The 24832-nt window shown below is 36.4% G+C and overlaps 1 protein-coding gene across 1 annotated transcript; it reads right to left on the bottom strand.

The window, feature by feature from the left end:
• Positions 1-861: 861 nt before the first annotated feature.
• Positions 862-5416, bottom strand: LOC143584587 (vesicle-associated protein 4-2-like). Its single transcript, XM_077066608.1, has 7 exons — positions 5151-5416; positions 3239-3309; positions 3044-3125; positions 2492-2610; positions 2261-2338; positions 1294-1413; positions 862-1180 (listed from the first exon to the last, which is right to left on the bottom strand). Exons 1-7 carry the CDS (start codon positions 5383-5385, stop codon positions 1121-1123), a joined length of 765 nt encoding a protein of 254 aa, XP_076922723.1. The 5' UTR covers positions 5386-5416; the 3' UTR covers positions 862-1120.
• Between the last annotated feature and the right edge of the window lie 19416 nt (positions 5417-24832).

Genomic DNA, 24832 nt, shown 5'->3' with positions numbered 1-24832 from the left:
ACCAATCACTTAACCAATATATTATATTATAGATCTTGATATTTCTTTAAGAAACATCTCAAAAATACATACAATATGTTCTATATGAAAAAGGAAATTCTACTTATCCCACACAAATATCCCCTAATTATTCAGCATTTACAAGCACAACACTAGGTCATAAGATGAGGCGTGCAACCAGACGCATGAGTAGTTGATCTAGACATTACTAATTACTCGCAAGCATCAATTGACATGATGATCTGAAAAGCCTCCGAAATCCAGTCTTCCATTTATAATATTGTATATGTACGTTTTTTGTATTATTACTTTGAATTGATATTCTTCCACAATGTAAGTACTAGTATTTTTATTATCACTTAAAATTAAAAAAGATTCAACAATTTCACAATTTTTAGCAAAAGCTCTAATACCGTGAGCGATCATAAAGGTGATACGTGGATCACACAAAAGATGCATCAATGCACTAAAGCGGCTGAAATGCAAATATACGATAAGAAAGAAATATACGAATCAGAGTCGATTGCCTGTAAGATTTAAAACGACTTTATTGTTAATACGCAAATTAAGGGTCTCGTCACATAGAATTTAGGCATGCATTTCAAAGAAGAGACTAGACATGTTAAATGCTTGTCAAATCAGGTTTGTTCACACAAGTCATGAGTCAGAAATGAAAACAAGCCATCATGAGCCACGAGGTTTAGTATTTAGTCACTTGTTTTAACGAGTCAGTTTTTAGTGGGATAGTAGGCTTGGTAAGTTTAAAACTGGTGTTTATTTAAATCGGGGCATCTGGGTTTATCTGAGACTAATTATAAACTATACAAGTTTTTGAATATCTTCTATAAAACTCATAAAATATACGCAAAGCAAAACACGAAAGAATACATAAACAAGAAATCTTACATTCGATGCTTGGGTGATGGGTGCAAGCCCGAACATCACCTTTGTGAAATCAAACATACACCAACTAACAAGTGGAACAAGATACATATTAACCTTTCAAGTTACAGACTCGATTCGCAAAAGCTTTTTACAATGTAAACATGTTCACAATCATCTTCTGCCCAACTTGTGCACCAGCTGGTTGCACGGTTGGACAAAAGATGACCGTTTGTTATTAAACCGACTCCACACCTTCAACTTGTTGTCGGGCCAAGTATCTCTCTCTTCTTTCTTTCTACAAGGACCACAAATATAGTTATATTAACATTTTCATCTTATGATTATTATTTTATTTTTTGAATGGTATTATTATTATTATTATTAATATTAAATAAAATGAGAGCTCACCCATTCATCTATGACCAGGCCTTCACCAACGACTTTGGTTCCGACTTCCTCTGCAGGTTTCTTGCGGGATTCGAGTGCAGCCTCCGCCTCTGCTAATTGCCACTTGAGTTTTTCCAGGGCCTTCAAACCAACATGAAAACAATTAGGTTTATGGTTGTCATATCTAATAGTTTAATAAACATGTTGTGTTTGTGTTGACTTGTTTAACCCATTTTATTAAACGGGTCAACTTCAACTACTTAACATGTTTGTTTAACCCATTTGTTACTACATTTCGGTCCGTTTACAACCCATTTGGCTCGTTTAGGTGGAAGGGACAGGTTTTTTTACAGCTGTGGGTTAGAAGTAATGACTTTAACACAAAAAAATATATGTAGGGATGTGCATGAGTCGCTTTTGGGCTCAAACCGAACCAAAAACTGAAATTTTGGTTTTTGAGATTATGAAAATCTTTCGGTTTGGGTTTTAAGTTTTACCATAGGCTTACAAATTTTTGGGCCGAAATAAATTGACCTAAAATAATGAATTTGGACCTAAATCTTTTTGTTAGTTATAGATTAACTGATTATTATACATTTGGGCTAATATATTTGGGTTAAAAGTATTTATTAAATTCTTATAAATCACTTAAAATTTAAAATCAATATTGAAAGTTCGTACATTCGGTTTGGTTTGGTTTTTTTTCAGTTTTAATTGCGTGCTAATAACCAATGATATTGTATAGATATAAAGATTTGTGTATATCTAATCGAACTGAAAATTCAATTTTTACAAAAAACAAAACCAAATTGTTGATTTTAGTTTGGGTTCGGTACTTCGGTCATTTCGATTATTTTGATTACGGATTGGTTTTTTCGGTTTCATGCACACCCCTAAATATACGGGCAGTGTTCAAATTCAACGATTCAACCCGCCAACACAACACGATATCCACCCCTAAATTTAACATGCATCATACTGAACTTACCGGGCTGGGACATTCCGCGTCTAGAAAAACAACTTGCAATATTTGTTCAACCGCCACTTGATCTTTCATCTCATCAAACTGAATTCAAGCAGAACAAACTTAATTTATCAACCATTTGGAATAAATATTCAGATTCATATGTATTGAAAGTAAGCCATTCATAGTTGACGATTACATAGAAAACCGTGTACAAATTAGGTCATGCTCATGCAAGAAGGTTTTATAACTCACCAGCTCAGGTACATAATCCATCATCCCTTTCACTTTCAGGCTCATGATTTTGAATTTCACCTTTCTCTTTTGATCCATTGACTTTTCGTTGTTCTCAGGCGGCTCCACGAACTTAAAAACTATCAAAACCAAAGATGAATTTGTTAAGCAATAATCATAAAACAGAGGCTAGATTTAAAAATAAGGGATAGTCTCGTATATCACCTTCAAATTTCGTATAATACCATATTTACCCTATCCATTTTCAAAATCATGGCGTTTATTATACCCTTCCCTTAAAACTTGCATTAGGATGAGAGTTTGGGGTGTAACTGTGTAAGGAAAAAGGGAGGGGTATAACTGTCATACTATAAATTGTATTTAATGAAATCAGAAAAAATTTTCAAGTATATAAATGGGTATATCTGATATTATTTTTTTGTTTAAGTAAATATGATATTATGCTAAAATTAATATCCACCGAATTACATTACATGTCAAACAAACTACGCCTTCTTGTTGTCATATTTTATACTTATAACCTTAAAAAATTATGTATACAAATACTATTACCAGTTGCGATAATAGTCTCGCCAGGAGCAAGAATAGCACCAGGAGGACGCATGAAGCAACTTTTGGGAGCAGTTGTTTGAAACTTCAGCAATACAAGCAAACATCAGTTATTTGGATGCATTAATATTAAATTTGGATTTCAGTTTAAAAAAATAAATGTGATACTTGTACAACTAAACAAGTCTATGACCATACCTTGAAAGCTACACGAGACTTGCTGGTGTTCTTTATCTTAATAGCACTTTGGACTTGCTTACCGGGTTCATCTACAAAGTTAAAGATGGAAAATGCACATGATCAGTTATTAAGCATGTAGATAAAGGCATAAAGCAAGCATATTAATAATAACTGTTCAAGTCATACCAGAGATTATATAAAGGGAAAATTCCCAAAATGAACACATGACCACTTAAAGTCCAAAAACCAAAGATTGACTTCTCAAAACTAGAAAATGAACATGTACGCTTTGAGCGACAGTGTCAGTCATGTGGAGATCTTTGGGTGAATGCGCACTGCATGTGGACACAATGGGAACGCAACATGTTTAATCTTAGTGCAGAAAGTACAACTCTTAATGCGGAAAGTACAAATCTTAGTGTGAAAATTTCAAAATCTTTGTGCAAAAATGTCAGCGGCCATTGATTTCTTTGTGTGAGACGAGCAAAGTTTTTTATAAAATAAAATTATTTTCACACAAAGAGTACATGTGTCGAGTCCCTAGTGTGTCCACGTGAAGTGCAGGGATTAAAATTTAGACAGGTTGTGACAACTACATAGAAGCTGGAAATGACAAAATGATATGAAAAGCAAAATAATTCTAGTCGTAGTAGCACATGATTAAAATTATCCTGAGTGTGTTTATCCTTGCACAGTGAATAGTTCACCTACACTCTGGAAGCATAAACTAAAGATTGGGAGCTTTTATAACTTTTGATATTTTAATTTCTTTCTGGGAAGTCAACTTCCAGAAGTTACAAAGAAAACTTGCATATAGAGTATAGACCATTCAAACATATATTGCTATCTTGCACCACAAATCTTGTAGAAGTATTGTTTGAATTGTTTCACAGTTCTCCCTACACCTAGCTTTTCTTATTTGTCACCTGCCTTTCCCTTTTTTATTTGTGTTTAAATTTGAATTTCAAGAGTCTAATGCGATTTTCTTCCAATAATCATTTTTTCTTTAATGTTCTTGACTATAACTAAAACCTATAGACCATAGTTCATACTGATTGGTTATAGTTAAAAGTTTGGCTAAGTTTGAATCTTTCCTGAATATGACAAAAGATCATATTTTTGTAACCATGATGCTTGCTCAAAAACACACTCACCATAAAATTTTCAATTTGATTGTGTGTTAACAATTGTTTTTGAGTAAATTACATGTTCATCCACCACTATTAAGCAGACACAGTAACCACCATTGTCATCTAACTTCAACTAACTTGCTAATGTAACAACTGTCCTATTCTAGATCCCACTCCCTCTCAATACTCATTGATCTCATACTTATCTTCTATTTCTCACAAACAAAAATAATGAAGGACCCATGTCAGCTAAGCCATCTAAAAGCTGTTCTCTTTTGCTTCTCTCTACTACTAAATAATAATGATTTTCTTTAAATTGGTAAATAATATGCTTACACCCTCCCTTGGTCCCTTGGTAAAATATCACCGATTTTCCCGATATCAGTTTTCCAAGTCTTAATTGTCAACTTTTAGTGTTTCATGTTAGTGTTTTAAGTCTCAATCAGTTCCTAGTTGCTAGAAGTATTAGTGTTTTGTAAGTTGCAAAAGGTTAATTTGTTAACGGTAGGAGAATATACCGAATTGTTAGTGTTAAATTGCTACACATATAAATTCTGCATGATATTAAAATTAGCGATACCTCACCGCCACAAAAATCAATACCTGAAATATCTGCCCTTGACCGACTAGTTATTTATGCATGCATACACCACATCTAACTAGACAAATTCCAGCACAATTATTATACAACAATAAATAAAATAAAATCAACCTATAATCCAATTAATACTTAAAAAAACCCGATCTGATGAAATGAAAAAGAATTAGGTGAGAGATTTAGAAGAATGAATAATACATACAGGGGAAGTAGAGCTTATTCCTTGGATCAAGGCGGAGACGACGGCGTGTGGGAAGCAGAGATCGAGCCACCGATGAAACGGAGCTAGGGTTAGGGTTACTGTTGTTATTGTGAGGTTCAATTTGGTATGAAGAAGAAGGTGTTTGTGTAGTGGTGGTACTGCTTCGGAAGGGTAGCTTAAATAAACCCCAGACTTTGCTGCCGTCGGATGAAGATCGATCGTCAACGATGGGCATCTCCGGTGGAAATACAACACAACACAAGGGATGGGATGCTTCTTTTCAGTTGTCTTAAACACAACTAACTGCTTCCGATTATTATTAACCAGTTTTTCTTTCCCGCGCGTTGAGCCGGGACAAATGATAAAACCCCAACTCAGGCGTTGGTAAACCCAAGCGTTACGACGATGAGTTGGCACGAATTCGATAACGACCGGCTGCGTTTGTTACGATATAGACACAACTGATAAAATTTGAGGGCTAAAACTTAAAACCCAAAAAATTACGTCGTTAATTAACATTTAAGAAAACAAAATATTTAAGACGATGTTTATTTGGTTGGCAAACCCGGGTGGTGGTAAAGCCCAAGCGTTGTCGGTCCCGAGCATTAAAGTGGTAACTTGACACGAATTTGGTCGCTTTTTACCGGAACTAAAAACGAAAATAATATAAAACTTGAGGTAGGCCAATGACGAATTTGGATTGGGGGGAGGGGGTCGGTCGGTAGCATTGTCGGTCATGGGCTATAAATAAGGTCACGAGTCTCCGTGAAATCGGTCGGTTCATTTTAGATTTGTTATGGTCCCATAACTAACACAAAAAAAATAACATTTGGTCGGTTCCATTACATCTGTTATGGTAACTTAACAAAAAAAAATCACCGACCAATACGATGTTACAAGATAACCCAATTGTAAGGCCCCGTTACCGGTGCCTTACGTTTGGACGTTGGATTTACTCATAAACGCAGTTATAAAATCAGAGTTAATTAAAAACTTTCGCGGAATAATAAAATAGTGAACCATTCGTTACAATCATCCATAATTTGTTTTTTTAAAACTTAACGTAATACATAGTAATAAAACATCATAAACAAAATCCTCAGATGTCAGCTTCATCCAACCCTGCCACGTGTCCTCCTGAAGCTACCTGCCTCATTCTATTCACCTGCGTGCATACTAAAAGTTAGCTACGCTGAGTGAGTTCTAGTTAATCAAACATAATACAATACATACACTTACCTTCAATCATGCATCCGAAGATACATAATAATTACTTTGCTAACTTACTTTCATTACACAATTTCATACGTATATTTATACTTTATTACTTTCATACTATATAGTTACTGTCCATTTTATCTCAGATATTATTAGGGTCTGGTCCCTCTTTCCTTTGTCTATCTCAGATATTTTAGGGTCTGGTCCCTTTCTTGTCTATCTCAGATATTATTAGGGTCTGATCCCTTTTCACTTCTCTATCTCAGATATTATAAAGGGTCTGGTCCCTCCTTCTCTATCTCAAATATTATTAGGGTCTGGTCCCTCTTTCTTCATCTTGGTACGTACTGTCTTTACATACCCATAACATACATACTTTCTTTAATCAATCATACATATTCATATATTGTGCGTATATCTATCATACACATTCATTTATCATAAACATACCTCCCTTGTTGGCACGTGCAATATTCGAAGATCGTTCACGTACCGACAAGCTTTCATTCACATTTAAGATATACATACATAACATATAAACCATATAAGGCATACACTTACCAGTTAAGGTAAATGTATTAACTATCACATCGAGTATGCACACACCCCCGAAAACATAACAAGGAAATGGGGCTAGAAACTCACCTGGATTCGGTTGCGCTCGCTGTTAATCGTGATCCCCTTCTTTAATTGAGCACGGCTAACTGTTAAGTGTATATATTTGTTAATTAACCGCGTCATTACTGAAGTTGGTATTTTAGTTAACCCAACAATTATCCTAATTGGGCTTATTTATTTTAGTTCACGCAGATGGGCTGACTTTGCTTAGACTTGGAATGCGGGCTCCGCACCATATGGGCTTAGTGGACTCATGCCCAATCTGTACAAGTCTGGACCCAACAGGTTTCCGGCCCAAACCATTCAAAGACCCAGTGGCCGAGAACTCTTGGTCACCGAGAACCCTCTTGACCGAGAACCCCCTGTTGACCGAGAACCCTTATGGTTTTTGACCGAGATCCCTTCTTAACCGAAAACCCATGTTTTCGGCCGAGAGCTCATTGGCCGAGAACTCTCCTTGGCCGAAATCTCAGTTTGGCCGAGAACCCTCAGGTCCAATATTTCCAGTTCATTCTCCTATCCTAATCACCATTACTCAATCACTGCTAACCATTTTATGATTTATAACTAGAATTTCAACCACCTTTTCTATACAAACTAACCGTTTTTACACCCATTACTATCACGGCTTCAAAATCTATCCCGTTTTAAGCATAAAGCTTAGACCTTTATACCTTTAAAACGTTCTAGACTAGATTAGGGTTCATCCATGAGCCGTATATAACCATATGTCCATTAAGTCCGTTTTAATCATCAAGTTCGCTACTTTATGAACTAACTAGACCCGATCTACTCTAGGTTTAGGTTTCATGGCAAACCGTTCATAAAAACGTAACCTTTAAGTTTAAAGAACATACCTTTTGAGGTTGGTAGATTGCGGCTAGCTTGATTATGGACTTGGATCGTGTATCTAGCTTGACTATCTAGGATCTATCAATAAGGGGGTTCGATTTCGGTCTTGGTTCTTCGTTCTCTCCTTGTGGCCGACAATGGGAGGGTTTGTGTGTGTTTTTGTGGTGTAAAATGGATAAGATGGATGGAAATGGAAAGATTTAGGGTTTAAGGGGTATTTATACTCCCTTAGGCCCTTCCTTTTTAGTCCTTGATTAATTTATCCAATTAGTTTACTTATCTTACCCTCTTTATTATTATTTACCGACTCAAGTAACTTTTTCGTTATAAGAAATAATATAAATATTATTCGAAATTTGGGATGTTACACCAATAGACCACTTGAAACACCAAACTTGTTAATTGTATAAAGCAGTAATAATAATACGATACAAAAATGTAATTGTCATGTGGTATACACGCTTTACAATATACAAGTCCCACCACCATCCGCTAAAATATAAAAAAAAACTAAATGATTATAAATCAGTCGAAATCGAACCAGCATACCAATTAATTTGTTAGTAGTTACTAACAGGTTGACCATTGGACTATCACCGAACCTTTGCTTAAAGTCAACAATAAAATAAAATAAGTCTAACTCGTCCATAATTTCCTTGCTTTCTGCGGCGCCAACCCTGACATTTACTATATACTAGTGATTTACCTGCGTTTTACGCAGGAACCGGTCGGTAAAACTCTGATGTTACGGTGGCTAGGTAACGCGATTCCGATTGGTATTGACTGTTTATTACGGTACCATAACTAAACCTAAAAATTAATTAGTTAAGTTAACATATTTGAAATAGGAAACAAAAAAAAGTAGCGGGACTCATATAACGTATTATAAAAAAAAATTAACGTATTTATTTGGTCGTTAAAACCCAACCGTTGTAAGTCGACACGAACTCGGTCTCTCAAGCCAACGCGGACCAGGTTAAGACAACATAGTCTTGTCAGAGTGGGACAACAGGAATCTCCAAATTGGAAAGGGCGGTGGCGCAAACACAAAAAAAGAAAGTCGTCGTTCTAAACAAAAGTCATTTATTCGGCCGGTAAAACTCGGACATTTTAACAATTGGATTTACATAAACATGTTTTAAATACTTTTTCAAGAAAAAATACATTATCCACACCTATGTTCTAGATATTTGTTAATCAAATTATGTTTTAAACGGGTTTAGTTGCCCACCACAATGATGCAATGTTAGAAAAAAAATTGGAAAAAAAGAATGATGCAATGTTAGAAAAAAAATTGGAAAAAAAGAATTGTCTTGGGAAGGAATTGAACCCGGGCCAATCAAGGATCTGAAAACCTTATCTAACAGCACCCAAGCCACTTATCCAGATCCACCGTTTTGTTTTCTTTTCACAAATATCTAATATGTATTAAAAATCTGTAACCAATTCCACTTTTGTGGCACCGACAACTTTACTATATATAGATAACTAGATGTTGAGCCGGCGCGTTGCGCCGGGCTTGGTTGATTGCAAAATATTATGCCCATAAGATATAAAACATCATTACAGAGTTATTTTTGACAAACATTCTACAATTTTTTGAACATACATATTAATAGTTTAAAGTTGTGGCTGACTATTATTTTCAAGAGCTGGCGTTTGCATCAATAGTTTTTTGGGATCTTTCTTCTTATGTCGTGTCCAAAAAGTCATCATTTGCCAAAACATGATTTGCATTGATGTGGTTTCCAAGTCTTTATTTATTGCCACAGCAGTGACATCTGTTTTAGTCTTCAAATGTAGTTTATGGAAACTGTCTTAGTTATTATAATCTGGTATGAAGGATAGTGTTAGTATTTTTGAATTATCTTTAATTCATTTCTTAGTTATGAAAGTATCGCATGTAACTTACTTGTAGTTTCCAAAAAAAGCTGGTTTATTTTACTCCAACTAATTTTTCGCCTTCGTCATTGGAGGTGAGTCAGTTCATGTGTTTATCGAAAATGGTGATAAGTTAGCATAATGTAACCGTAGTATGTGTAGTATGATACGTTGGCTCATATGCAATTTGATTGGGTGTGATACCTGCTGTGTCAGGATGTTGCCTTTTTGATGATTTTTCGTCGGGCGTAATTGGAGGTGGGAGTTTCGTAGCTATAATTTCAGTATCTGTTGTGGGTGCTGGGAGGTTACAAATGCGGGTGATGACGCATGTGTCTGGCTGCCTGTTATCTTCATGGTGTTGTAGCCGGAACTTCATTTCTGTGCCTATAAATTTCTGAAACGTTGTTGGACATTCTTTAGCTGTTGGGTAGCTTTCCTTCTTGATCATTTGGTCACAACTCTCTCCTACCAAGGCAGCCATGGGCTCGTCAAAGAAAGTGGCGGTTGTTCTGCCTGTTACATCTTCAAGTAGGGCTGATACACAATACCTGTTTGACAGGTAATATGTGAATTTTAGATTACATACATATGAAAGAAACTAACTTTAATGGTGTCAACTCTTATCTGATTATGTTGTCAGTTTATAATAGAATTAAAATATATATATTTAGGGTATTAACTAATGCCATAACCATAAAAACTTTGTGTTTTGTTTATTTCTTAACCATATACATATAACACAGAGAACACCATTTAGAAACACAATAAGAAGTTAGTACATTCCTTCAAATTTCGTCATGACACCAGTAAAAAAGAAATATTAGTTTATGTAGATCAGTTAGTAGTTGTTTATGTATCATTACCTGAAGATGTATCCGGTAACAATTTCATGAGTTTCGCCGCTGTAAAAGTCTTTGGATTCCGCTACCTCCTTTCCTCTGGTTGATGTAGTTGCTTCTGTTTTGAAGGCTCTGTTTTTACATAAGTTGCAGGATTTGTAGTATCATGTTTTGTTGTTGCCTGCAAGGATGTCTTTAATGATGGCAACACATTCGACCTGCTGTCTCTGCATTAGAATATAAATATTTGTCAGTAGTGTTTTATGTGTTTCTTTATGGTTGGTTGATGTAAGGGAATATGACTTACAGTTGTTTGATTGTTAAAGTGATTCATTGATTCAGTAATTGCCATTATGGGGTATACGGTGGCTGATGGTATTGATTGCGTTGGGTAGTTAAGCTGCTTGTATATGCAAGCAAGTAAAATATGTATTTATTTATGCTACAAAAGGGGTGGTTAAAATATCTTTACGTGTGTGTCAGGTGTGGCAGATCTGGAATTGGGGGATTCACAAAGACTGAAGTGGCGGTTGTTGAGCTGAGTTGCTTTTCGTTGTTATCTGCTAGTACATAGTTATTTTGATTGTAGATAATTGAATGGAAATTAGGGTTGTTGTGAGTACCATTACAAACGAAGCTGGTAACTTTTGTTGATATTACAGCAACAATAACTGGAGCATCGGTGTTTTCGACTTCTAACTGATCATATTTCTTTCGTATTTCTAGCCATAGGGTGACTCTTACTGAATTTTCGCTGTTTATATATAAGAAGGATTATTACGATTCAACAATGTGTTCCGCGAACGTGTAAACATAGACTCAGAAAACTTATACACGCAGACAAACCTAAAACAACATTTTTACGACTAACAATAATTTGGTTGTCGGCATCACAAGCCACAACATTACATGACAATACACCGGGTCCTAACGGGGACCGTGACCTTTTCCGGGAGGCCTGACATTCACTATCGTCTTTCGATGGCCCGGACATTATTGAGTTAATTAAACGGTCCAACTTTAGATAACAACTTAGGGAATACTTATACAGCTATAGCCTCTAATAAACTAAAGGGTCCAACAATCTAAAAATCCAATGAAATACAGAAACAAAGACCAGACAGAAGCAAACACGACACAAACATTAAGTTGAAATAAACGTACCTTAGATTAAGCTGAACAAAACGATGCAAGATATCCACGTCAAACGGAAAAAAAAACCATTATTAATATCAACTTCCAGTTAAATGTTAAACTACTCCCGTAGAATCGGCAAGGTGCAAGATTAGATATCTATGCCGAATTTGCACTTAGGTTTTATCTGAACCAGCCCGGGTCGATTCAGATTATTGTTTTGCTGCCTTGAAACCAGATACAAACACTCATAAACAAATTTATAAAGAACGGGTCAGGACACTGACTTAGAGATTTTTTTGAGTAAAAAGACAGATGTTAACCCGTTGGATGAAACTAAACTGTAAACCGGAGAAATTCGGCAAGATGCTAGATTAGAAATCCCTACTGAATTTGTAGTTAGATTTAACTTGAATCGGAACAAATTTGTTTTTTCGGAAAGGTGATAGATTAGAAATTCATACCAAATCAATACTTAGGTTGACTTTGAATGGGCCTGGGCCGGTTTAATTTCTTTTTTCACTGGCATGATAGTAGATAATTGAGGCTCGTAAACAAAGTTTTAAAAAACGGGCCTGGTTACTGAAGACTTTCTTTTTTTTAATCATCTTTTAAAACCGGATTGAATTAAATGCAAAGATGTTAAAGTGTTATTCAGTTTTTGGTTTCAACTAAATGCAATTTAAAAAAGATGATGTAACTGTTATTAGATGCAATTGAACTAAAAACCAAGTAACGACTTCCGTCTCTTTTAAACAGTGATCCGTAAACCCTCTCTAAAAACCAAACGCGAAACAAATAAAATATACATAACACGAACATTAAGTTGACAAAAAAACATACCTTAGATTAAAGCTCACCAAAACACTGCAAGCTATCCATGAGAAACATAAACTGAAACAAAAAAAAGGTTAGTACTGACATCAACTTTCTTTTAACGCTGAACCTTTAAATATCCCCGCATACTCAGCGAGTTGGCAAGTTAGAAATGCATACCGAAATGGTACTTTGGTTTAATAAACTGGTCATATCTCTATGCTTTTATTATTGTAACAAAAAAAAACAATTGTGTATGCATTAAATTCAGCTTAATGAAAGAACCCAATTGTGACATTTGATTTGTTTGATATTCATATATAAAACTCCATTATATTAAAACCAAACAAAGTGAGTATGAACATTGATACATCCAGTAAAGTAAAGCCAATGGTATATACACCACTAAAAGTCCGAAACATATATAATATTGGCTCAAATGAGACCGAATTCGGGATTTTCTTCTAAAAGTTGACGATATGGGTAATAAATTATATGATTCTTTTTATATAAAGTTGAAGTTTTACTTATAAAAAAACGGGTCTGGAGTATGAGCTAGAGGTTGGCTTAACTAAATAATTAAACGTTAATCTGTTATACGAAACCGAACTATAAACCGAAGTACCTTTTTATTTAAGTTTTGAGATTGGATTCGATTAGACTATAGGTGAAAGCTTTTCTTGTTGGTATTAGTGCAGTTGACTTTCACCGCAGCCAATATTAGTTAAATTGCATAACTGTTTTGCTACCAAGGTTAGTATTGGAATTAAACAATTGAATTGTAATAGTCAAACTGACTTTGACAGATTACCTGCAGCAGGTCATATTCACGTAAGGATATGTTTACGTGTAATAAGTCGGGTCAAATTTTCAAGGTGTACGTACGTTTAACTTGAACCGCCCGGGCCAGGTTAGGTTTTTTGTTTTATTGACACTGAATAATAGACACTCAATTGTAAAAAACGGGTCTGATTACCGACCAAACTGAACTTAAACTGATTCGATTTAGGTTAAAAATTGAGCCGAAAAATGGATTCATAATCACGTTGATTTTAACTCTTAAAATAAAGTCGCCTAAACCAAATATAAAGTTAACGCTGAACAGTAAGCCGAACTTGATTTCTAATGAATCAACCACAAAAAAATGGTAGAAAAAAAAGCACAATCAAAAACCCTCAATCATGCCAACCATGCCAACTCAAGAACCATAAACTCTACAATTGGCCTAAAAAATTAAAGTTAAGCATTCTAAAAAACCATACAACTACATTTAACTATCAAAAACACCAAAGCTACGACAAATAACCACCCAGATAGATTTAGAAACATATACAAAACACAAACCCTAAAAACCTAAAACTCAGTTCCAAGGACAAGCAAAAGTACCCAAAAAAAACTTAAATTCGGTCCCTGAATAACATCAATAACAGCAAACTAACAACAAATGTAAAGACAACGAAATAAGATGAAAGGCAGTCCTAACCTGAAGCACCCACAGAACATACAAAATAGTTAAATGAAAGACTTATATTACGCAAAAACAACAGCACCTGGTGGATCGTGTCATCTTAAGAAAAACCCACATGTAAAAAACCAACCCACATAACCGGGGCCCACCAAAATATTAACCAAAAACACACAATGTTTGTACATGTACCAAGCAAGGCTCGAACTTGAGTTGTCAAACCGTAACACAAAGTATAACTTCAGACAACACCATCAGGTCAAATGAAAATTATTGCTGAAACATGAAATAATAATCATATATACAAAACTCAAGCAAATTAACTATTTGTGGCATCAAACTCTTCTTTTATACTGATTAGTAATATACCATCATCATTTATTTATTTCAAAATGACATTAGTAATACTAATTTTTTATTTTTACTATTTTTATTTTACTTAGGTACGGTACTGTACTGTACGGTGTTAATACCAGAGGCAAAAACGGGAAATACCGTTATCGTATCAATCTTGAAACCTCAAAAAGTCAATTATGGATTGGTATCAATGGTACCTTATTCGGAATTGGTAGAATTAGCGCACTCTATATTGGTCAATGGAATTGAATCACACGTTTCACAATAAAATCATATTGATATTCCCTTTAAACACTATAATATCATTTTTCCAATCTCTTTTGTTTCTTTCTTCCTTTTTTACATCTCATTCCCTACAACCATCCGCCATTACCACCAACGCCACCGCTGTGACGACATCATCGCCATACACCAGCCACCACCACCCTTACTTGCAACCACCATCGCCGGCCACAGGCACCACCACCTATGGGCTATGGCCGCCACCACCACAACTAGCCATCACCAACATTGCAACCACTATCGGCCAACACTACCACGTTTGTAATTCATTCCTTTTGTCTTTTCTTGAGTACTAAATGACACAAAATAATGATTCCGTTAATTCTCACATGGTAACTAAACTAGGTCATGGAATTGTGATAATTCATTTCATTACATCATCTATTCCATTTCTCCATCAATTTCATTATCTCATACAAAACAGATCATTCCGTTTCATGAAAACGTAAAGTTAATTCTAGTAAACTACAGAAATGTTCTTATGTTTGTTTATTTTTCATTTTTTGTATCTATAATTTATAAGAGTTTGGATAGCGTCCTACTATTCCGACGATCATCACAGGTTTCTTCCTTGGATGGATGTCCGTTAAACAATTTTGTTAAGCAAGTTTAGTTTTACTATCGTACCCTATATGTGGACATATAAAAATCTCATGGTCCACCCATTATTAAAGAGATTTTGTATGCTGTTGAAAATATCTGTAAAGAGAAAGCAAATGTGTGTACAACTTTATAAAACCATTCGTTCCTAGATTAGTTGTCACGTGAATTATTTCTCGACTCCATCTCCACAATGTATCTTCTCCATCCCCATCGCTCATTGGTTATCAATATACAATCCATTACTGGACTAAGCATCCAACAATCAACTCCATAAAAGAAGTTGTAGTTCTTTGTATTTTCCTTGATTTTCTACTCATTTATAATCAACAAGGCTTCATCGTCTATTGGGGTTAGTTTAGCATCTTTGTTCACCCGTTAGATTTAATCATCTTCCATCAACCTGATGAATTCCGCCATCGTCGTCATTAAATCTTCTTCAATTGACAAACATCTTATAAGGGAGGAAGCATCTTAACACATTTGTTTTGCTTAAGTAGGATGAACATGCGATAGATATAAAAGAACGGACCAATGTAACATCATCAAATACATGAACCGGACAAGTATGACGAGCCGAACCCAACTAACTTTTGTTGTTATTAGTTCTAACCCAACCCCTATGTAAAACCAGCCCAACATACTCGATCATAAATAGTTTGATCATAGGTCCTCATTGGCTCGCTATTGTCTTTGATCCATGATCATACTAAATATTATATAAAATCATGTCCGGATATATGTTAATGATATATTCTTTCATAAGCCGTATAAGTTGAAATACCAATACAAACGAGAGGTATAATTGCATGATTAAAAACTCTAATAAGTAACAGATGGAACACCATTAGGATACTGATTCTAATTAATATTATGCACCAACCTAATGGTTATAAATTCTAATTTATAAATACATATTATTTTAATACACCCAATTCAAACTTTCGCGACACCTCTTTTCTTTTAGTCTCTTATATGCCCCCCTAAGTTTCTTTATCTTCACTCTCACATGCACCCTCTAATTTTATGTTTCAAAAGAATGTATATATCAATACCCAGTCACCCATTCAAAATATTATAACTTATTAAAATTATATAAAAATCAATTGTATTACAATTTAAAATGGTTACGGAAGTGAAACTAGTTTTTATTTTATAGTAATATTTTAACTTCTATAAAAAGAAAACTTTAGGTGCTGCGTGTTTTTTCAGAGGTAAAATATCTGTAATCTGCGGATCACATCTGTAGGCATCTGTAGCTGAAGAGGTGGACCAAACCTATGTAGTCTGCAAAAAGAAGACTTTATTTTTTAACGTCTACAGACTTCTAAAATCAAACAATTTTTTTTAAATAAGTTGAAATTTAAATAAAAAAGTCCTTTAACAAAAAAATTTAAATAATAGTAAAAAAACACTGAAATAACATTTATAAAACCACAATAAATTTTTTTAAATCATTTGTTCCGTACTTTGCATAAACAATATTATTTGATAGATGTTGTGTTTAAAACAATGTTGAAGGTGAATTATGAAAGTCGAGAACAATTAATCTTCTGTAGCTATTCTTTCTTTTGCTTACATACAAAAATATACAACAAAGATGAAAATACAAAGAAATTTGCTTTAGGGTAAAATATTATATTTAAAAAAGATTATTAGATGTCAACAAAACCCAAGCCCAATTTATCTAATTTTAAACCCTAAATGTCTAATCCTATAATCCTAGGTTTATTCTCGTCAAATCTCATAACATTATTTATTTAGTGGAAACATACATGACCATTTGTAATATGTACAGAACACATCTGTAGATTGCTAAAATAAATTGGTGGTGGTGTATAAACTATGGTAGTGGGTGGTGGTGGTGCTGGATGGTGATAGTGGTAGTGTTGGGTGGTGGAGATTGACGATGGGTGGTGGTGGATGGAGGCGGAGGTATAAGGCGGTGGTGGACAGTGGTGGTGGTGGATGGTGGCGAACGTTGGGTGGCGGTGGTGCTGGATGGTGATAGTGATAGTGGTGGTAAAAGGCGGTGGTGGGTGGTGGACAGTGCTGGTGGTGGTAGACTGTGGCGGCGGCAAACAGTGGTGGACGATGGAGGTGGGTGGTGGGGTGGGCGGTGGTGGTGGTGAACAGTGTGACGTGGGTGGTGGTGGTGGACGGTGGTGGTGAACGGTGATGGTGGACAGTGGTGTTGGTAGGGTGTGGTGTTTTAACCTTCTGCAGACCTTATAAGATCTCAGAATTGGATGGGCCAAGCCTGCACAAAGAAGAGCTTGCACATACATTTTTTAATGAAACGCATTCGAGAAAACAAATAGTCTGCAGATAGCAATGTATGCGTGTGATCTGCACGACGCAGACAAAAGAGGCCGCACAAACATTTTTCAGAAAATCAAACAACACCTTAGTCACACAAGACAAGTCAGTATCTATCTATCTATCTATCTATCTATCTATCTATCTATCTGTAATAATATATATAAACATTCTCTTAAGACACCAGATTGCATTATTTGTAAATGGAGGCTTTTAATACATTTGACCCGAATTCATGGGTATGAGTCTCACCAAACCAGATGTCTTTAAACGGGTTATAACATCCCACTAAATTATAAATTAATCTCACCAAGTATTTGATATGAAAATCCTATAAAATAGATATATATTAAAAATTAATATCTTATTAAAAAAAGAATATTATGTATAATTAAGAAACAATTTTATAGTAAAAAATAAGCAGGTCATGGGTCTCACCAAACCTATATAGTTTTAAACCGGGTTATAACATCTGATTTATTTGTGAAACCCTTTCATTATCAAATCCTAAGTATATTATTAACTTCCTTACGATAAATAAAATTAAAATAAAAATCTAAAAAATATATATAAATATTAGAAACGAATAATATAAAATAACCCCGTAATATGGAGGATAAAAACTAGTGTTCTATAAGAGAAATCAGAAAACATGAGCATTTTTGTAACAATATTTCAACTATTGTTTTGGCTAAAGTCAATAGGAGCATTTTTGTTGCTTTTCTTGTTTAAAACTAGCCAAACAAAATCACGTTCGATCCAACAACCGCACTTGCATTTTCATGAGATACCCATACTTTCATCTGACACTTGTATTTTATCTATTGATGTCATGAGACATTGTAAAGAAATTCCCATATTGAAAGAGTATTGTGAAAGAATCGTTGCCTTCTCCATTCTCATTCCAACCATATATAGGTACACAACCAAATCAAAGAGGATCATCTAAAATCATACAAGATCATCTAAATCATACAAGATATTTATTACAATATTTACTAAATATAGATGTCTATTACACCCCCGCAGTTGAAGCAGGAGGAGAACGGATGCTGAGGCTGGACCGAAAATCTTCAAAAAGCGCACGCGGGAGACCCTTGGTAAAGATGTCGGCAATCTGAAAAGGAGACGGGACATGTAGAACCCGAACTTGACCCCGTTGTACCTGTTCTCGAACAAAGTGAATGTCAAGTTCTATATGCTTCGTTCGTTGATGTTGTATCGGATTACCAGATAGGTAAATGGCGCTCACGTTGTCACAATAAACTAGAGTGGCCCGAGACAACGGTCGATTGAGTTCCATCAAGAGATTTCGAAGCCAACATATTTCGGAAACTACATTCGCTACACCCCGATATTCCGCCTCGGCACTGGATCTTGAGACAGTGGGTTGGCGTTTTGATGACCAAGATATCAAATTCGACCCGTAGTAGACACAATAACCTGATGTTGACCGTCTGGTATCCGGACACCCAGCCCAATCAGCGTCCGTGTAAGCAAGCAATGAGGGGTTTACGTACTTTCCAAGTGTGAGACCGAGATTGAGTGTGCCTTGAATATACCGCAAAATTCGCTTTAGAGCATCCCAATGGGTGGTCATGGGGGCATGCATGTGCATGCATATTTGTTGTACCGCATAACTGATGTCGGGGCGAGTAAACGTTAGGTACTGTAGTGCACCGGCTAGGCTCCGGTAGAGTGTAGGGTCATCAAATGGTGTGCCCGCGGTGGAACTTAGCTTACCATTAGTGTCAACTGGTGTGGCAACAGGTTTGTAGTGTTGCATTCCCGCCCGTTGTATGACTTCGCGAGCATAGTTACCTTGAGAAAGGTACATAGTATCACCTATACGAGTGACATAAATACCAAGAAAGAAGCTGAGGTGACCGAGATCCTTCATGGCAAACTCGGATGACAGATTGGCCATTAACCGGTTGCGGAGGTCATCTGAGGATGTGGTGAGAAGAATGTCATCTACGTACAGTAAAAGATAAGCCGAATCGGTGCCTGAGTTCAAGATAAACAAAGAGTTGTCACACCTACTTTGCCGAAAACCCAAAGTCAACACATAATCCGTAAACCTTTTATACCAAGCTCGGGGTGCTTGCTTCAACCCATAAAGAGACTTTGTAAGGCGACACACGTTATTCGGGTATTTCGTGTCCCGGAACCCCATAGGCTGATACATGTAAACCGTTTCATTCAATTTCCCGTGTAAGAAAGCATTCGTAACGTCTAATTGATGAACGGGCCACGACCGTGATAAGGCAATGGACAAGACGGCGCGAATGGTTGCCGGCTTTACCACCGAGCTAAACGTTTCCCCACAATCAATACCAACTTGCTGTGTACGACCGTCACAAACCGACCGAGCCTTGTAGCGCTCAAGTGTGCCATCCGAACAAAATTTATGTTTAAACAGCCACATGCTACGGATCACATTCATTTGTGGATGACGTGGGACCAACTCCCAAGTCTCATTTTTAATAAGGGCGTCAAATTCGTTGGCCATGGTGGTTCGCCATTCCGGTCTGGACAACGCGCGGGCAGGGTTTTTCGTAATCGGAATAACGGTGCTGGCGGAAAGGTTAAAAATGTTCTTTGGCTTTAGGATTCCGTCCATGGCTCTAGTGCGCATGGTACGGGAGGATGTATCGGGGGCCGGTACTGAAACATGTGGCTGGATGGTAGGGTTTGCTATTTGCGTAGGTGGGGTGGGTGGGGGTGTGGTTCATGGCTGGTGAAGGTTCGTTGGGAGAGGGTGGTGTTGTGTGTTGTAATGTGGGCATGGATTGGGCTGATGTTATAGTTGTGGTTTGGGCCGATTTAGGGTAGGTTTGTTGGGGTGGGGTGTGAGATGAGGGTGAGGGTGGCATGGAATCTGCTGAAGGTAATGAGGTTTGTTTGGAGGGAGATGGATTAATTTGTGTCCAAAGGTGAGGGTGAGGAGGGTTAGATAGGAAATCGTAGGATGGCGGAGCGGGAGATGGTGAGAGAGATGTGTTTTGAGAGAACGGAAAGATCGTCTCGTCAAATACGACATGACGGGATATGACTATTTGGTTGTATGGAGGTTTAAGCACTTGTACCCGCGATGATTAGACGGGTAGCCAAGAAAGACACACGGAGATGACGGTGGGCGAGTTTGTGAGTGAGGGTGGATGGGTGAAGAGGGTAGCACAAGGAACCAAAGACACGGAGATGAGTATAGGAGGGATGTTGGTTATATAGAAGTTGGGTTGGAGTTTTGAAGTGATGTAGTTTGCTAGGAAGAATATTTAGGAGGTAGGTAGCCATGTCAAGGGCATGGTGCCAAAATGTTGGGGGAAGGGAGGCATTAGCTAGAATGTTACGAATGATGTTGTTGATAGATCTTATTTTACGTTCGGCTTTCCCATTTTGGGAAGAGGTGTGTGGGCACGATAAGCGAAAAATCATTCCGTTTTGATCACAGAATTGTTTAAACGATGAGTTAATGTATTCGGTTCCATTGTCGCATTGGAACGCTTTAATCTTTCTTTCGAGTTGGGTTTCAATTTGTTTAGAGAAAGTATTAAAGGTGGAGAATACGGTAGGCTTTTTCGCTAAAGGAAAAGTCCATAAAAAATCTGTGAAATCATCAAGAAATAATATGTAGTAGCGATGACCACCAGAATTAACCACGGGGGATGTCCAGAGGTCGCTATGAATAATGTCAAATGGTAAATTGATGCAAGTGTTAGAAGGCATAAACGGTAATTTAATGCTTTTCCCAAGTACACAAGATTGACAAAGAGTCTTATTTATTTTATTAAAAGAAATAACATTAGATTGTTTTAATGACTGCAAAATAGACGGTCCAGGGTGACCGAGCCGTTGATGCCATAGCTGATGAGAGAGAGCTGCAAAAGTAGAAGGTGATGTGTAGTGAGTAGACTCTGGTGGAAGCAGGGGATAAAGGTTACCGCTGCTGTTGCATCGAAGGATAGGGATCCGGGTCCTGAAATCCTTCACAAGAAAACCAAAAGGGTCAAATTCAATTGAAATACAATTATCAACGGTTAGGCGACGAACTGAAATTAAATTCTGAATAAGTTTTGGGGCGAGTAGGACATTGTTTAATTTGAGGGGTGGGTAGGGCGGTGGTAGGTATTGGTTGCCTTGTCCAGTTACCGGGATGGTTGTGCCATTACCAATGGTGATATTGTTAAAATTGCCATTATTAAAAATAGACCGGAAGTTACCTGGATTATTGGTCATATGTGACGTTGCTCCGGTATCCATAAGCCATTGATCAGGCGGGTTGAGTGACATTGTGTAGAGTGCTTGCTCGATGTTTGTTGGGGTGTAGGCAGCAACATGAGCTTGATTCGGTCGTGGTCAAGTAAACCGGCTCCAGGAGATGCATTATTAAAATTGTTGGGCCTTGGGTTTGTAGTAGGATATGGGCACGGTGGATTGGGCCACTGGTTAGGGTAAGGGAATTGTGGACCATTCCAAGTGGGTTGATTATTCCATGACGTCCCATGTCCCTGAGTGTTACCCCACCGAGCAAACAACATCTGAGAACCGCCGCCTCTACCACGACCATAGGAGTTTCTGCCACCCCGACCACTGCGAGTACCACGGTGGCGGCCACCACGGCCGCGTCCCCTATCTGATGAGTCATGACGATATTCGGAGGATGGGTTTGAGGAGCCATCTGATTTCATGTTGGTTGTGTGAAGGGCGGTGCTGGAGGTTATGGCCGCTGCCGCCGCCACCGCTTGCAGGTTCTTCCTCGCTTCCTCGCGGACCAACCGAGATCGAGCCCCATAGAAAGAGGGCAGAGGCTCCATGTTTTGCAGAAACATACCGATCGACATACGGTTCATTGAGACCGGAAATCAATTGAATAACCAGGTCTTCGTCTTCCACCGGAGAATCGACATTGGCGAGCTGGTCTGCAATGACTTTCAGTTCTTGACAATGCGCGTTCATATTGGGAAAGTTGTCCAGTCGGGTGGTTGCAAACTTGTTTTTGAGATGTATTGCCCGAGAGGACTTGTTGTCGGTGAATATGTCGGCAAGGGCGGTCCAAGCAGCATGAGCTGTTGTGTTTTTCTTCATAATTGTGTTGAGGAGGTCCATGGAAATTGTTCCATAGATCCATTGCAGAACAATGGAGTCAATACGTTCCCATGAGTCGGTTGGTGTTGGAGGAGGGGCTTTCGGATCAGGAGTGGATGAGGAGGAGGACTGAGCAGGGGCGGTGGGGGAGGTAAGATGTTGATAAACAAGGTAGGCTTTGCAGTGAATGATGAATAGTACTGACGATGTTGTGTATTGGGCAGATTCCATCTTTAAAGTTATGGGGATGAAGGTTTTGATGTTTGTTACAGTGACAGCATGATGTAATTTGTTTTCCATGGCTGGAGGAGGGGAGAAGATGAACCAGGATCGGAGGTGACGGCTAGAATTGACAGCCGTGAAAGAGGAGAGGAACCAGGTATGATACCATGAAAGAGTATTGTGAAAGAATCGTTGCCTTCTCCATTCTCATTCCAACCATATATAGGTACAAAACCAAATCAAAGAGGATCATCTAAAATCATACAAGATTATTTAAATCATACAAGATATCTATTACAATATTTACTAAATATAGATGTCTATTACATATCTTAAATTAGTATATGACAATCGGGTGATACATATGCAATGTCAGACATTAGACATTGACAGTGTAAATGAAGACAAGACAACAATTGGGTGGTAGCATAGTTGTAGAGTGTGTCAGCGAAAAAGAGTGATTGTAGTTTGTAGATCCCTGGTTCGACCCTCTCTCATGCCATATTTTTATATCCTTTTTGTATTCTTCTTAATATGATTAAATGTTCATACATGCACCAGAATTTTTGTTTTTCAGCTCAAACTTGAATGATTAACTTATGTGTGTACGCTAACTAAATTTCATTAAATTACCGAATCACCAAATGTTGTGTATATTGGCATAGAGGTTATTGTGTTTTGTAACTATTTTGGGATAAAGACATACTGTCAGATCTCATAGTTCTGAATCAATAAATTGCTATGTGATCACCCCTCTATGTATTTATCGATAAGGTAACAAAGTGTGTATTATTTTAGTTTTTATTTCACCTATCTTATATAGATTTAAGATGGAATTGAAGTCTAAATTCTATCATTGCTCAATCTATAGAGTTATATTTGATAGTTAGACGAATTTAAAAGAACCACTGGGGTTTGCGTGAAAAAACAATTAATGGATCATGAGCCGGTCAAAATGATTTTAGAATTTTAGTCATCTTGGTTAAATTCTTAGTGACCTGAGCCTTGAAAGTTCAGTGGGCATTGAGATATTAGTAAAATTTTCAAAGGTTATATTTTATTTCTCTTTATAAAAGTGATTTATAACAAACACAATATCTCATTTAGAATTATTTGCATATGTTTCATTTATACACTCATTTTAGTCACTTTGTAGAAGAGTATAAGGTTCATCCAATTCATAAACTAATCACATTTATGGGTAACTCTATAAAATATTAATCAAGTTTTGAAACTGTTATAATCAGGTCATTTATAAAATCTTTTGTTTCAATTATGTCACTAAAGTTTTCTTTTTGTTCTAATCCTAGATATTTTACATGCATAGCAAATCATGTAGGTTTTTTTTATTATTTTTAAATAGTTTGATATTGCAAAACAATTTTTAAAAATTGAGAACAATAAATTTTAAATTTTGAAAAATTGAAAAAAAAAAATAAGAAACTGGGAAAATGCAAAAAATAAAAAAAAAGAAACTGAAAAAATGCAAAAAAAAAAAGAAATCTGGAAAATATTAATAAAAAAATATCTTAAATTTTTTTTTTGTTGCAAATTTCCAGTTTTTTTTTCGGAAAATTACCAAAAAAAAAAACTCGAAATTTTAAAAAAATAATAATTTGTTTGCATTTTTTTCTCAATTTTACTAATTTTGTCACTTTTAAAAAATATTTTGCAATGTTAAACTATTTAAAAAAAAACATACAAAACCTGCTATCCATGTAAAATATCTATGATTTAAACAAAAAAGAAAATTTAGTGACCTAATTGAAACAAAAGATTTTATAAATGATATAATTGGAACAATTTCAAAACTTGATTACTATTCTATAGAGTAATCACATTTATCAAATACTCTCATTTCTAGGGCATCAATGGAGATTGCCTCATTGCAATCAAGACTCACCCCTTTTAAAAACAGCTAATTGGATTTTATTATTTTTGATAATGACGTATGTCATCACATACTTAATGCATCTATACATCCACAT

The sequence above is a fragment of the Bidens hawaiensis genome, unplaced genomic scaffold (genome assembly GCF_021521415.1).
Source record: "Bidens hawaiensis isolate Kalapana, Puna unplaced genomic scaffold, B.hawaiensis_p1.1 tig00033188_1, whole genome shotgun sequence".
Lineage (NCBI taxonomy): Eukaryota > Viridiplantae > Streptophyta > Magnoliopsida > Asterales > Asteraceae > Bidens > Bidens hawaiensis.
This window is presented reverse-complemented; position numbering and strand designations above follow the sequence as displayed.

Coding starts and splice junctions, on each gene's coding strand:
- LOC143584587 (XM_077066608.1), bottom strand. CDS start 5,385: ATGCCCATCGTTGACGATCGATCTTCATCCGACGGCAGCAAAGTCTGG. Junction 3,126..3,238: donor AGTCTCGTGTAGCTTTCAAG/GTATGGTCATAG, acceptor GTATTGCTGAAG/TTTCAAACAACTGCTCCCAA. Junction 1,414..2,260: donor ACGCGGAATGTCCCAGCCCG/GTAAGTTCAGTA, acceptor GTTGGTTTGAAG/GCCCTGGAAAAACTCAAGTG.